General features: G+C 32.5%; 1 protein-coding gene across 1 annotated transcript; it reads left to right on the top strand.

Moving 5' to 3' along the window:
* Window positions 1-7,877: 7,877 nt before the first annotated feature.
* Window positions 7,878-13,052, top strand: LOC110607391 (glycerol-3-phosphate dehydrogenase SDP6, mitochondrial). Its single transcript, XM_021746491.2, has 7 exons — window positions 7,878-8,372; window positions 9,006-9,479; window positions 10,560-10,891; window positions 11,346-11,506; window positions 11,672-11,930; window positions 12,325-12,622; window positions 12,715-13,052. The coding sequence occupies exons 1-6, from the start codon at window positions 8,000-8,002 to the stop codon at window positions 12,619-12,621; spliced, it is 1,896 nt and encodes a 631-aa protein (XP_021602183.1). The 5' UTR covers window positions 7,878-7,999; the 3' UTR covers window position 12,622; window positions 12,715-13,052.
* The last annotated feature ends 2,207 nt before the right edge of the window (window positions 13,053-15,259 follow it).

The following is a 15,259-nucleotide window of genomic DNA, read 5'->3' as shown; positions in this document are numbered from 1 at the left end:
GAGGACAACCCTCTATATCACTTTGACACCTCAACTAAGATCAGTGAACTAACTTCAATGTTAAGTTCATTGAAGCAGGAAGTTAATCAACTGGTGAAAGGGAAAGGAGTAGCAACTCCAAGCACCTCAATTGAATCTGAATATCATTTCATGGATTTTGCTGGTAAGTCCAATACTTCTGAAAATTGTTGTGCTCAATTAAATACTGATGTTACTTGGATCATTGACACTGGAGCCACAAATCACATGTGCTCGGATAGACTTTCTTTCACTTCATTACATCCTTTACACAAACACATAACTGTATGCTTTTCTGATGGCAACACAACACAAGTGTCTTATTCTGGAAAATTGATTCTCTTTGATCAATTAACTTTGGAGGATGTTCTGTATGTACCAAAATTCCATTACAATCTGATATCTGTTAGTCAACTAATAAGTAAGTATGGATACTGCTTTGTGATATGCCATAACTACTGTATCATACAGGACCCACTGAATAAGAAGGTGGTGGCAATAGGAAAGAAGCAAAAGGGTCTTTTCATGCTGGATCAGATGAGTTTCTCTCATACTGATATTAGATATTGCTTAAATCAAATCATGGAACAGAATGTCAATATTCATACTCTTGTAAATACTATGATTGATTCTAATAAAGGTGATTCTGTGAAGTGCAAGAACCTTGAAAAATGTGCTTTGACCATGATTGATATGCATGATAGATTAGGACATGCCTCTGCTAATAAAATCTTACATATCAAAGGCATAAATATTAGTAATAGCACTATGATTTGCTGTCCTGTTTGCCCTTTAGCCAAACAAGCCAGACTTCCCTTTCCCAAAAGCCAGACTTTGGCTTCCAAACCCTTTGATTTGATCCATATTGACATATGGGGACCATATAGGACTAGCTCCATTACTGGAGCTAGATTCTTTCTTACAATTGTTGATGATTATAGTAGGGCTGTTTGGACCTTCATGATGCATTTGAAGGGTCAATCCCTTAGCATAACTAAACATTTCATTAGTATGGTTGAGACTCAATTCAACACAACCATCAAGATTATCAGAACAAATAATGGAAAAGAGTTTTTGAGTCATGATTACATTGATTTGCTCACAAATAAAGGTATCATACACCAAAGGGCATGTCCCTACACACCCAACAAAACGGGGTTGTGGAAAGAAAATATAGACACATCTTAGAAGTTGCTAGAGCCCTAAAAATTCAATCTCATATCCCTGTGCAATTCTGGTCAGAATGCATTCTGACAGCCACTTACCTCATCAATAGAATGCCAATGGAGCAATTCAATTGGACCACACCTTATGAAAGGCTCTATGGAACCTTACCCCATTATCACCATCTCAGAAAATTTGGATGCCTATGCTATGCCACCACAGTGGGCAATAGAAAGAACAAATTCCAAGAAAGGGCCATTAAGGCTGTTATGGTAGGATATCCCATTCTGACAGCCACTTACCTCATCAATAGAATGCCAATGGAGCAATTCAATTGGACCACACCTTATGAAAGGCTCTATGGAACCTTACCCCATTATCACCATCTCAGAAAATTTGGATGCTTATGCTATGCCACCACAGTGGGCAATAGAAAGAACAAATTCCAAGAAAGGGCCATTAAGGCTGTTATGGTAGGATATCCCAACACTCATAAAGCTTATAAACTATACAGTATTGTTGACAATTGCTTTTTTATCAGTAGAGATGTTGTCTTTCATGAAGACATTTTCCCCTTCAAACACAATAATGATAGCAGTGAGGGCCCTGTGCTTCCTTTACCTATAATAGAGCCTGATTGCCCAAGAACCCGGGCCAATGACCAAAGCCATAGTAACACTGAACTTCAAGTCTGTTCTTCACCTAGAAGGACTCAAAGGACTAGACAACCACCCATTTGGATGCAGGATTATGTAGATCCTTTACAAATAGCATCTCTGTCCTTCTGCCCTTCATACAGGTCTTACATCTGTAATGTTAACAAGGCTCATGAGCCTTGCACCTACTCACAGGCTTCCAAGGATCCTCAATGGGTTGAGGCCATGGAGCAAGAGCTTCAAGCCTTAGAAAATAACAATACTTGGACTCTTACCAGCTTGCCTAAAAATAAAAGGGCTATAGGCTGTAAATGGGTATATAAAGTGAAGTTCAAGTCTAATGGGGAAGTGGACAGATATAAAGCCCGGTTGGTTACTAAAGGATATAACCAAATTGAGGGGCTGGATTACAAAGATAGATTCTCACCCGTTGCAAAACTCACCACAGTGAGAATTTTTATTGCCTTGGCAACCGTTAAAAAATGGCCCATTTTTTCAGTTGGACATCAATAATGCCTTCTTACATGGGCATTTGAATGAAGAGGTATACATTGTACCTCCTCAGGGCTATTACAAGGCCCAACCTGGTCAAGTCTGTTAGCTTAAAAGGTCTTTATATGGCCTTAAACAGGCTTCTAGGCAGTGGAACATTGAATTTACTGCCCTCCTTAAGACTTTGGGTTTTGTGCAGCCTTCTCATGACCATTGTCTTTTCATACAGCATACTGACATTGTGTTTGTGATCTTGCTGGTATATGTTGATGATGTTATATTAACTGGGAATTCTGTAGATGCTATTAATAAATGCAAGATGGCCTTACATTCAAAATTTACCATTAAAGATTTGGGACCTATGAAATACTTCATAGGGCTGGAAGTTGCAAGATCTTCACATGCAACAATTATTAGCCAAACAAAGTTCATTTGTGATGTACTCAAAGATGCAGGCATGCTTCAATGGAAACCTGCATCTTCCCCCTTGCCTCAAGGGTTACATCTGACCCCTGACTCAGGGGAGCCTCTTTCTGAGCCTGACATGTACAGAAGGTTACTTGGTAGACTTCTTTACATTAACTTAACAAGGCCAGACATTTGCTATGCTGTCCAACATCTAAGTCAATTTATGAATAAGCCTCGAAAGCCCCATTGGGAGGCTGCTCTTCATGTCCTTCGCTACCTTAAGGGATCCTTACACCAGGGTCTTTATTTCCCTGTGACTGATGATCTGTCTCTTAGTGCCTATTGTGATTCTGACTGGGCAGTACTTACTCTCGCAAGTCTCTATCTGGGTATTGTATATATTTGGGACCTTGTCTCATCTCCTGGAAAATAAAGAAACAGACTACTGTTTCCAAGTCTTCCGCTGAAGCTGAATACCGTGCCATGGCTAACACTGTGTGTGAACTTCTTTGGATTAGTTACATTTTGCAGGACTTGCAGGTACTCATTAAACTGCCCATACCTCTACATTGTGACAGCAAAGCAGCTGTGTACATTGCTGCCAATCCAGTATTCCATGAGCGCACGAAGCATATCGAGATTGACTGCCATCTTGTGCGAAACCAACTTCAACAGGGCTTTATTTCTCCTAGATATCCTCCTACTCAAGAGCAATTGGCAGATATCTTCACTAAGGGACTCCCAGCAAGCCGTCATAACTATTTGGCACACAAGTTGAATCTTTTGCCCCTCCCAGCTTCAACTTGAGGAGGGGGTGTTGAGTTTAAAGAACTGCTGCACTGCTGCGTTTTAGCTTGTACGCAACGTTTTATTAATATACAATGGGAGATGTGATCACGTATAGGTCACATGCTCTTGTCGGAATATATAAGGAAGCGAAACTTTCAGACATTGTAACGATTCTCATTTTTCTACAGAAATAAAGATTTAAATGTTTTTCTTCTCTCTGTACGCTCCTGTTTGAACAGTTTTATTCTGAATCAATTTTAAAGTAAATTTAACTAAAATATTAATATTTAGCAGTTGAGAGAATATATTATCTATTTACTATTAAAAAAGTTAACTGAGTAATGGTTAGTATTATTAAATATGACATAATTATTTAAAAATTTATTAAATTTGTGTGATGTTATACGAAAATAGTTAAAAGTAAAAGTCAGTTTGAAAATATAATCCAAAGTAAATTATGAATTGTTACTGTAAAATAAAGTCACGTGGTCTATTCGTGAAAAAAAGATTCGGACACTATAAAAATTCAATTTTTTATCAAAAATTTCCTTTCACTGAATATGTATAATTTTCACATAAAATTATGATAGAAGGCAGATTTCTGTAATGCTTATAATCATGGAATTATTGATCAATGAGCAGGTGATATTTCTTATCAATATATTATCATGCACTTTTTATATACGTTGATCTTTTATTTATTATTTATTATAATTTTTGAAATATAAAAAAATTTCAAATTTCAAATTTATTCAAAAACGAAAGTTAAAAATATTAAATTTTAATTTTCAATTTAAATTTTTTCACTTGAAATTTTGATAGAGCGAAGAAAGTACTCAAATTTTCTATTTGATTTTATCAGAATTTCAAAGTATTAGTTACGTTTTAATTTAAAAATAAATTAAAATTAAAAAATAAAATTTTACATTTTTAATCTCGAAAAGAAAATTTAACTCTTTTGTTTATAAAATGAAATTACCGATAAGTGCACTAATTAAGACAATGAATGTTGATTAACATAATAATCCAAGTATTGCCTTTCCCTTTTAGTATTATATTATATTAATAATTAAAGTAAATGATTAGAGAATCCAACTTTTGCATGCTTAACTTCTTACTACATTAATATTTTATTATTAAAAAAATTAAATAAAGCCAAACACGGCCTATTATTTAATTGGTTTGTGGTTGGCGTGGAACTTTCCATTTGACTCGGTATGGAGGAGTCACGAGCTTTGCTTGCCAACTATTTGGATGGTGACTCAGGAGCCTTTTTTTCATTCAACACCGAGTCACCACTCACGAGCCATGCGCCTTCTCGTCATGTTTTAAATATGATTACCAACAAAGCTTCGAAGTGGTTAGATCACTTGAATCTTCCTCTCTTTTTTATTTTAGCTTAATTATTTAAAAATTGATTAAATATATATTTATAATGTAAAACTTCACTAAAAAAATAAATTTTAAAAAATATTCATTCAATAATTTAAAAATATAAATGAATGTGTGTTGACTTATGCTATTAAAAATTTTATTAAAATTATTATGATTTTAACTTGAATCGAGTGATTGCAGTATGTGTTCATTTGTCTATAGATAAAAAAAACGCTTTATAAACTAAAAAAACACAATAAATCAAGAGGAGAATTGTGCGTGCGTGATCTGACATGAAACTTGAGTTGAAATCTTTTTGAAAATATGTCTCATGGATTGATTTTTTAAATTTTACATCCGCCGTGAATGAGTGTGTTTACACTTAATACCACAAATGAATTTTTTCAAAATTATTGGTTTTAATATGAATTTAGTGGTTATATTTCTTAGATGCGTCTAACTTTAAAAAAACAAACTGTTTAAAAATATAATTAAAATGAATTCACAATATAATATATTATGAATTACAAATACACTGTAATATATCTAAAAATACTAAATTACTGCTTAAATTTATATTTATGGTCAATGACTTAACAATAATATAATACTCTTATCATTCCATAATTTTATTGACTCTATTTTTTCACACAATTAGTAGACCAACACTAAATCCTGTCAATAGAGTACGAGTTTTCTTTGCAAGTAGTAGACGAACACCAAATTCTCTTCACAATACCATATATTATCGACTTAATTATGATAATTACAACAATAACGGTTCGTAAGCAGTGGCGGAGGGAAGATACGGCAAGAGGGCACGTGCCGTACCGGCGATCGAAAAATGTTTTGAAGGAGGATGAAGGTGCCGCAGCGGCGCAGCCGGTGCCCTACCAAAGAGAAGCTCCTGACTCCGCTACTGTTCGTAAGAAATAATAATTCTATACAATATTATAATTAAGTTTGATAGTGCATAAAGGAGGCAAAGAGCATAAAACAACATCAAAATTGGAATTTATAATTACAAGAGGGAAAGGAAATAACAAAAACACTACTTTACTAAGCTTGTAAAAGTTAATAAAGATAATGTGTATAGTGGCAATAGAATTATTCAATACACTTCTAGAAAAATTAGATGAGACCTAATCAAATTAGAATATCTTAGAGAATTTGAAGAGACGGATACAAGATTTAACATGAATAACATGCCATGACATGATTGATTTAAATGATATTGGATTAACATGATAAGATATAATTTGACAGGAATAGATACAATTTAAGAAGGTTTGATGCAACTAATATTGCTTATTTAATATATTTAATATTTATAAAATAATATATTATATAATGTTTATATATTAATTTTAATATGCATAATTTAATAATATATAAAAATAAAAAATTTAATTGTTTAATATTAAAAATAAAGAATGTTTTAATATTTAACTAATTATTATTTTAACAAAAACTACAAAACCATGTAACTTGTTATATGAATATAGAAATTAAATAAATTTTAATAAAGTAAATTTAAATACTATTGTAAAATAATAAATATTTACATGTGGGTTGACTAATAAAAAATGAATTGATGTATTACCGATAAACACGTGGCATATAATAAATTATATTATAAATATATGAAATTGAATTAATAAATTAATTTCTAACATAATATAATTAGGCCATCTCCAACGCTGCGCCAATTTCTATTTTGGCGTTGGAGATGGCCCTCCAACGCAAGCCAAAATTCGGGATTTTGGCGCACCGCTACGGGATTTTGGCGCACCGCTACGGGATTATGGCGTGACACTGTAGCAGCGTCATTCTCTTTTTTTTTTTAATTTATAATATAATTTAAAATTTATATTTTTTCAATTTTTTTAAATTATAATATAATTTAAAATTTATATATATTTTTAATTAAGTTTAATTTTTTTTCCTCTCATAATTTATTATATTTTTAATTTATTTTATATTTTTATAATTATTAAAATTTAATTTAAATTAATATATTCATAATTATAAATAATATTTATAATATATTATATAGAATAATATAAATAAATTAGTAAAATGACACATATATTATAATTATTATTTAATTAATACATTTTTATAATTAATATATTTTTTTTATTTATTTATAAAATAATTAAATATTTAAATATTGAATGGAAATATAAAATATATAAATATTTAGAGTGAATATATAAAATTATATGAATTTTTTGAATGAAATATATAAATAAAATTAAAGTAAAATAAATAATATAATATTAAAAAGAGAAGAATATAAATAAAATATTATTTTTGGTGTTAAAATTGGTGCAGAAGATTGGAGAGAATATTGCACCATTTTAGTGCAAAACACCAAAATAGTGCAAAAAATGGTGCATAGGGTTGGAGATGGCCTTATTAACATGTTATAAATAAATAAATATAATTTTAACGTAAATATAAATAAAATTTTTTAATCATTTATTTTTTGTATTATTTTGTCAACATGATGGTGGATTGTATCTAAAATTTATTAGTCAATTTACATTAAACTCAATCTAATAAGAAAAGTTTAGCAAGTTAAATTTATTTTTACATGATATAGTTGAGATTTAAATATTAAATTTATTTTTAATTTTTTTATAAATTATTATTAAACTATTAAATAAAATTATTATTGTTATGGAGTGTAAATTATACCCTCCCAATTTATTTGGCAGAGGATGAAATGTAACATATGCACTCCGAGACTTAGCCTGGTGTAAGTGTATTCTTATAGAATTGTGAGGTCAAAGGTTCGACACCCCACCTCCTATTTAAAAAAAAAAAACATATACTCTCCTCAATTTGGGCTTTTTAAATAATAATTTATGAATCTAAAGAACAAATTTAGATGAAAAATAAAATTCATTGGACATATATAATTATATCCAATTTTAACCTTTTCGCAAAAACGTTCTTTTCTCTCCAAGGAAATGGCATTTTAGGAAATCTATAATTCAGCGATTCCCGAAGCACTTCGCGGATTCCCATAACAGTATTCCAGTCCATGCTTACATCTGTCGCCTAATACATTCCACTCGCATATCGGAATTATGTCCTCCGCCACCAGATTTCGCCGTCTCGGTGCCGGCGCTATTATTACTGCTACTTTCGCAGCGACCGGAGGCTCCATCCTCTTCTCCCCCAACCAAGCTACCAATGACCGCGGCGGTGGGCCTGCTCTCGACTTCATTAGGCAGAAAATTACTGATCCCAACGCTGTCCTTCCGTCTCGTGCATCTCAGGAGTCGGTTTTGACTGGCGCAAGTCCTGCTAACCCCCTTGATATTCTCGTGATCGGCGGTGGTGCCACCGGCTCTGGAGTGGCGCTCGATGCTGTCACGAGAGGATTTCGCGTTGGTCTCGTTGAGAGAGAGGACTTCTCTTCTGGTACCTCTTCAAGGTCCACGAAACTAATTCATGGAGGCAAGTCGCTTTCAACATTTTTAACTGCATATAATTATGTGTAGAAATGTAATATGGATGAGCATGATCATATGGCAAAATTAAGCTTGCTTGAAAAAACTTTGAAGTCGTGCATTTTTGTTGATTTCGATTCTCTGGCGACTCCATCACTTCAAATGTGGACATAAGGAGTCCAGTAGTACTACAAAGTACAAAGTACAAAGTGCAATTGTGTAATTTTCGTAAATTCAAGGAAAGGACCCTCGTTTATCTTTTGTTCATGAATCTGATTTTCTCTTGTGGCTATCTAAGATTGGTCTCATTAGATGGGCAAAACAAGCCATAGACTTCCTTATTCCTGTTCATAACTCTAAAATTATGCCACAGAACCTGCTAAATTATTTTTTCTGTTGATTGTTTATCATAACATAACTTGATTGAAATGGCAGTCAATTTCTTGGCACTTTTCATGTTTCTACTTTGTATGAGTATTGCTGATGTGAAGGACATTGAAAATGGTTAAAGATTTGCCTGTATATACTAAAAGAAAAATTTTCCCCTTACATTTTGCATTATTTTGCATTTTTATGAACCTTCGGTTTATTATTATTATTATTATTTTTGAATTTCTTTTTGTGGTCATTTTTTTTACAGGAGTTCGCTACTTGGAGAAAGCCGTGTTTAATCTTGACTATGGTCAACTGAAGCTAGTTTTCCATGCACTTGAAGAGAGGAAACAGGTTATTGACAATGCACCACATCTGTGCCATGCTTTGCCTTGTATGACACCCTGTTTTGACTGGTTTGAGGCAGTATACTATTGGATAGGCTTGAAAATGTATGATTTAGTCGCAGGATCACGCTTGTTACATTTATCCAGATATTATTCTGCACAAGAGTCCCTTGAATTGTTTCCTACTCTTGCAAAAAAGGGTAAAGATAGAAGCTTGAGGGGCACAGTGGTATATTATGATGGTCAGATGAATGACTCGAGGCTTAATGTTGCTTTGGCATGTACTGCTGCATTAGCTGGTGCAGCAGTGCTCAACCATGCAGAAGTGATATCTTTCCTAAAGGACGAGGCTAATGAGCGGATAATTGGCGCACGTATTCGGGACAACATATCAGGTATAATGTTTATTGGTTAATTCCATAAATGTTTGCTCAATATCTTTACCACTTAACTGCTTAATTCCCTTTCAGTCAATATTTCAGTCAATAATTGGACTATGATACTGAAGAGCACTATAAACGCAGTATGTGAATTTTGTTAATAGGTTTTTGAGCTGATAAATTTGTCAACATTACAATTTTTTTGTAAGAGTGGCTGGTTAAATGTTCTGTGCTACCTAAGTACTTGTATGCCAGTTAAATATTCTATTCTACCTAAGTACTTGTATGCCAGCCACTTCTATTAATCTTCCTTGTATTTTGGATATCTATGAAGGAAAATTGAAAATATTCAAGCAGAAAATGTATTTCATTGTATATGGTTTTACTCTGTAATATAACTTACTTTCTGAAGCTCTTAGTCTTCTGCTTAAAAGAAAACAATCATACAGGAAAGTAAACTCAGTAACATTCATCTAATGGGTAGAATTGTTGCCTATAACTTGAATAATGTTATTTTGGAAATATCGGTAGTGGTCTTGATGGTGTTGCCAATTATGGTGATAATATGGTGGTGCCCATGGTAGTATTGGTTGTATAAAATAAGAAATAAAGATCATATTTATGTGTTTCTATTTTTAAATACATGGAAAACCTGTATGATTAAAACAAAAAAAAGGGTAAAAAAATCAGTTTACAGGATTATTTAAAAAAATAAATTAAAAAATGAGTTTAATTCTATTCAACATTAGTATAAATTTGGAAATTTGGAAGTTCCTTTTTGAAAAATTATTATATTTAAATGCAAACTCAAAGGCATCTTTTCCTGCTGAAAATGTTTTCAAAACAAATCCTCAATTTTCACAAGCAAACAGTCCCTTACCTTTGAGAGCAATCAGTAGTACAGAAGCAGGTCAACTGTGTTTTCTGAAGTTTGTTGTTTCCTTGTATTATGATCAGTTGTTTAGGTTGCAGTCTGTAATAGATGTGAAACTTAATGTGCATGGATATGCTATACCTTCATGCTTGCACCCCTTTGTTTCTTGTGGTTACACCGATTTCCTATTCTTATTGGTATCATATGTTGTTCTCAACCAGGCAAAGAGTTTGATGCCTATGCAAAAGTTGTTGTCAATGCGGCTGGCCCATTTTGCGACTCTGTAAGGAAAATGGCTAAGAATGATGCACAACCTATGATCTGTCCTAGCAGTGGTGTACATATTGTTCTCCCTGATTATTATTCTCCTGAGGGAATGGGTTTGATTGTTCCTAAAACAAAGGATGGACGTGTTGTTTTCATGCTGCCATGGTTGGGAAGAACGGTTGCTGGAACTACAGATTCTAACACTACTATCACTTTGCTTCCAGAACCTCATGAGGATGAGATCCAATTTATACTTGATGCTATCTCAGATTACCTTAGTGTTAAGGTATCTAAATTATTTTGCTTGTGTTGAATTTTAACACTTATTTTTGAAATTCTTATGGCATCATGAAGCAAATGGTAGAACAGTTATAGAAGTAGTTGTTTATATTTTTAATTTTTTTGCTAATTTTTGTTGAGGATTAAACATGAATATAACAGAACATTTTAGAACAAACAATATTTTCTTAGTTATTTGAAGTATATTGAAGGTGCTTGTTTTTTGAGCAATATCAATATTGGGCCTAGGTCCAGTACCATGGCTTACAGAAGTTTTACTGATGAGGATAGGTGTACTATACCTTATGCATGACTTCAGAAGTTGGAAATTGGGATGGGTTAATTTGTGATATGTTGCATCTCTATATTTTGTCCACATTCAACATGAAATGCTAGAATTGGTTTAGTCGTGCAATTCTTCATAATTTGGTTAGGTTTTGATACTAAATTATGTAATTTAGGTACGCCGCATAGATGTTCTTTCAGCCTGGAGTGGTATTCGCCCATTGGCTGTTGATCCATCAGCAAAGAACACTGAGAGCATCTCCAGAGATCATGTTGTGTGTGAAGACTATCCTGGTTTGGTCACAATCACAGGTGGAAAATGGACTACATACCGAAGGTAATTTTGAGCAGCAATTCTTAATACTCATGTAATTATTAGAAGGGGGCTATAACTGGCAAGTCAGAATTGGCAATGCCGGGAGTGTTCCCATTTATTTTGTTAAAATAACTGCATCATACCTTATTTGTGCTAAGTACTATGCTTCTTGGAAATGGTTTTCAGCATGGCAGAAGATGCTGTTGATGCAGCTATAAAGTCTGGAAAACTAAGTCCAACAAATGGATGTTTAACGCAGAACCTCAGGCTGATTGGTGGAGATGGATGGGAGCCTTCATCATTCACTGTTCTTGCTCAGCAATATGTACGCATGAAGAGGACATATGGTGGTAAAGTCGTCCCTGGAGTCATGGACACAACTGCTGCCAAGCATTTATCACATGCATACGGTACATTGGCAGAACGAGTGGCTGCTATAGCACAGGTTGGTTTGGGCCTGCCTTTATTATCTACATGCTCTCTCCTTGCCCTCTATCCCTTGTCCTGTGAAAAGCAACAAAACTTGAGTTATGACTATTCTGTTGATTTTTAATGCACGTTATTATATTTCAAAATTTAATTGCAAACTTCAGTCTTTTGGATCAATTGGAAAATCTACATTTGCATTTTTTTCTTTTGGTTTTCAATTTCAAGTCTTCTATTATTTGAACCTTAGTTTGGCCCATCTAAAGCTTGATAAATGTGGCGTTTTATGGATTTACATTTGGATTTTCATCTAATCATGCCATTTTGATTATTTTGGAATATCATAGTATCTGAACCAAATTCTCTATGTGGCTTTTTGGCAATTTACATTATGATTCCTCCTTAATATTCAGAATGAAGGTTTAGGGAAGCGGCTGGCCCATGGCTACCCTTTTCTCGAAGCAGAGGTTGCCTACTGTGCGCGAAATGAGTACTGTGAATCTGCTGTTGATTTCATTGCCAGGAGATCACGGCTTGCTTTCCTGGATACTGATGCAGCAGGCCGGGCATTGCCACGTATCATTGAGATACTGGCTAAAGAGCGCAGTTGGGATAAGACAAGACAGAAGCAAGAGTTGGAGAATGCCAAAAGATTTTTGGAAACTTTCAAGTCGTCAAAAAACGCTCAGTTCCATGATGGGAAACACTAGAGTAAGTTTTGACTCTTGATTGGAAATGCTTATTAATTCAGTTAATATTTCTCAAATATGTATATTTATCGTTCACTTCTCATTTTGTTTTAGGGTCTTGAACTGAGCTGGGTTTTTGAGGAGCTCAAATTTTTCGCAACATGTAGGTTCCCCCAAATATTCATAGCTTATGCTGAAATAAGGACATTTCGATTGCTTTATTCAGCAGAAATTGGAATTGGTTAATATCTTAAGAACCACAGAAATCTACCAAAATAATGTTATTTCTCAAGATTGATTCAATAATTTCTGACTTTTCCAAACAAGTACATTAAATTCAACCCGAAGTCTCTTCAAGTAGGCTGTTCACAATAAGTTAAATCTTCATCTACAGGTCTCTGCATTTTTGGATCTCATTGTGTTCAAAGAACATGCTGTTTCCTTGTTTTTCCTAGCGAACTGTTGTCTAGATACGAGTTTAAATATTTGCATTTGATGTTGTTTCATTATAAAATAATTTGTTGGTTGGCAAATAAGAGACTCACAAGCGATACTTGGAGCTTTTTCTGTGAAAATATAGCAAGAGGCAAAAGGCATATAGACTACGAGATTGATTTTCAGGCTTATAAGTGCAATTTGCATGGTAAAAAAGTTAAAAAAAAAAAAAAAAAAAGCAAGCAAGAGTGGGATTGGTAGTTGGGATTTTTGAGCATCTGCATGATTAAAAGTTTTGCATTTGGTTATATGATGTGATAGCCTATAAAAGATATGGGATTTAGAAATAACGGTCGTGTGAACCCTTTCCTCCGGTCTAATCGAACAGTACAAAGTTTAATTTACAAGTACGAAAATCAGAGAATCAGTATTTTTGATTTTACTAATATTTGGTATACTAATATATGGAATGGATCGATTAATTACTTCAAAATATGTATTTAAATATGTATTTAATTTAAATATAGGGATTAAATATTGAGATAGTTGACATATAGAGATTATTGATTTTTAAATTAAATACAGAGATTCTCTGACTTTAGTGAGAGATTATTGATCTTAGTGATTGAAGGATCTCTCGATATGAATGGGTCAAGTACAGTCTAATGGGTTTTAGGAGAAAAAGTTGACCTCCAAGGTCATCAAGTTCATAAATATCACAAAGGTTATAATTGCATGTGCAATATTTTAGGGTATGAGCTAATCGTGATTCAAGGTTGAGCTAATCGTTATTTATTAACTAACTGCTCGCAATTAATAAATCACATTATATATTTACTTCAATATTACTTCAATATAATAAAATGTAAGTCAAAAAGTACCAAACAATCGTATGAGCGAATAGACTTTTAGCTTCTCTAAAAAACCACTCAAAGGTACTCGAATCAAAACTATGTTAATTTCTAACCATCCATCTAAATCTATTAACCCACCATGAGATCAAACCTTGTCCACATGGACACAACCCATTGAACCCTATTCATTCCAAGCAATGAGAAAGCAAGCTCCTGACCATTGTGAAGAGACTTATGCAAGTTGCCATAACGGAAATTACGAGGATAAAATAAATCAAAGTCGTATACAAATATTTCATTTTTGATTGATCGTTTAACTCTCTTAATCGATTTAGTTTTGTTTAGCAATGAAGTTTATTTATTTATATTTAAATAATCATTTTCTTATAACATAATAAATATTATGTTATTTATAGTTATTTAAATATAAAGTAGAAGAAAATAGTTTATAACAAATAATATATCTAATAAATTCTTTTTTTATATTATGATTTTTTTTTTGTTTAAAGAACATTTTATTTTTTAAAATTACTCTTTTAATGATTTTCATGAAAATATTGCATTTTTTTTGTACATAATTTAATATAATGTGCTTTTTAAAATAATATAATTTGTTTTGAAAATACATAACCATGTGTACCATTAAAGTTATAATTTATTTTTAATTTGTAAATGTTTTCACATATTAAGTTTAAACTAAATTTTTATTCTAATTACAATTTAAATTACTAAAATTTTACTATATGAACCAAGCCTTAACATATATCAACTTCAATTGATCTCCCTTTTCTTCAAAGTGGAAATTACCTTGTTTGGAATAAAATTTTTTATAAAAATTTAATTTAATTTAATTTTTTATTTAAAATGGAAAATTTTCATTTATTTTTTAAATTATAAATTTTTTATTTTTTTTAAAATAAATAAAATCATACATAATCTTATAACAATTCATTTGATTTCTTTTTTTACAAAATCAATCTTACCAAACGGATGATCGCTTTAACAACTCTACATTATTTTCTTCTATCTATTGGCTTTAACAACTCACTCTACCCTAGCAGTAGATTCCTCCTCTCCACCTTGGGATTATAGTATGTCCATGGTTTTGGTGGCATATATTCATTGATTCAAAAGAGAAGGATCTCTAATGTATCTGCCAGATTCGAAATCTATCACATTGCTTTTCTTGGAACTAATTCTGTACAAAATAATAGCAGAAGCAAAAAATATTTTCTTGAATGATTGAATGGTTTTATATACATTGTTGAAAATTGTTTTAGATACAGAAAAGTAAATGTAAAATAAAAATTATTTATAAGGTAACCAATGATTAATTTACGAGGTTTGCAATTCCAGCTATGGAAAATTAC

This window comes from Manihot esculenta, chromosome 7, assembly GCF_001659605.2.
Source record: "Manihot esculenta cultivar AM560-2 chromosome 7, M.esculenta_v8, whole genome shotgun sequence".
Lineage (NCBI taxonomy): Eukaryota > Viridiplantae > Streptophyta > Magnoliopsida > Malpighiales > Euphorbiaceae > Manihot > Manihot esculenta.
The sequence above is the reverse complement of the archived record's forward strand: the minus strand, read 5'-3'. Positions and strand labels throughout refer to the sequence as shown.

What these genes read in the sequence shown, in the direction of transcription:
- LOC110607391 (XM_021746491.2), top strand. Translation starts at nt 8,000, where the DNA reads ATGTCCTCCGCCACCAGATTTCGCCGTCTCGGTGCCGGCGCTATTATT. An exon ending in CAGATTACCTTAGTGTTAAG is followed by an intron (nt 10,892 to 11,345) that starts GTATCTAAATTA and finishes TATGTAATTTAG; the next exon opens with GTACGCCGCATAGATGTTCT. An exon ending in AAATGGACTACATACCGAAG is followed by an intron (nt 11,507 to 11,671) that starts GTAATTTTGAGC and finishes AATGGTTTTCAG; the next exon opens with CATGGCAGAAGATGCTGTTG.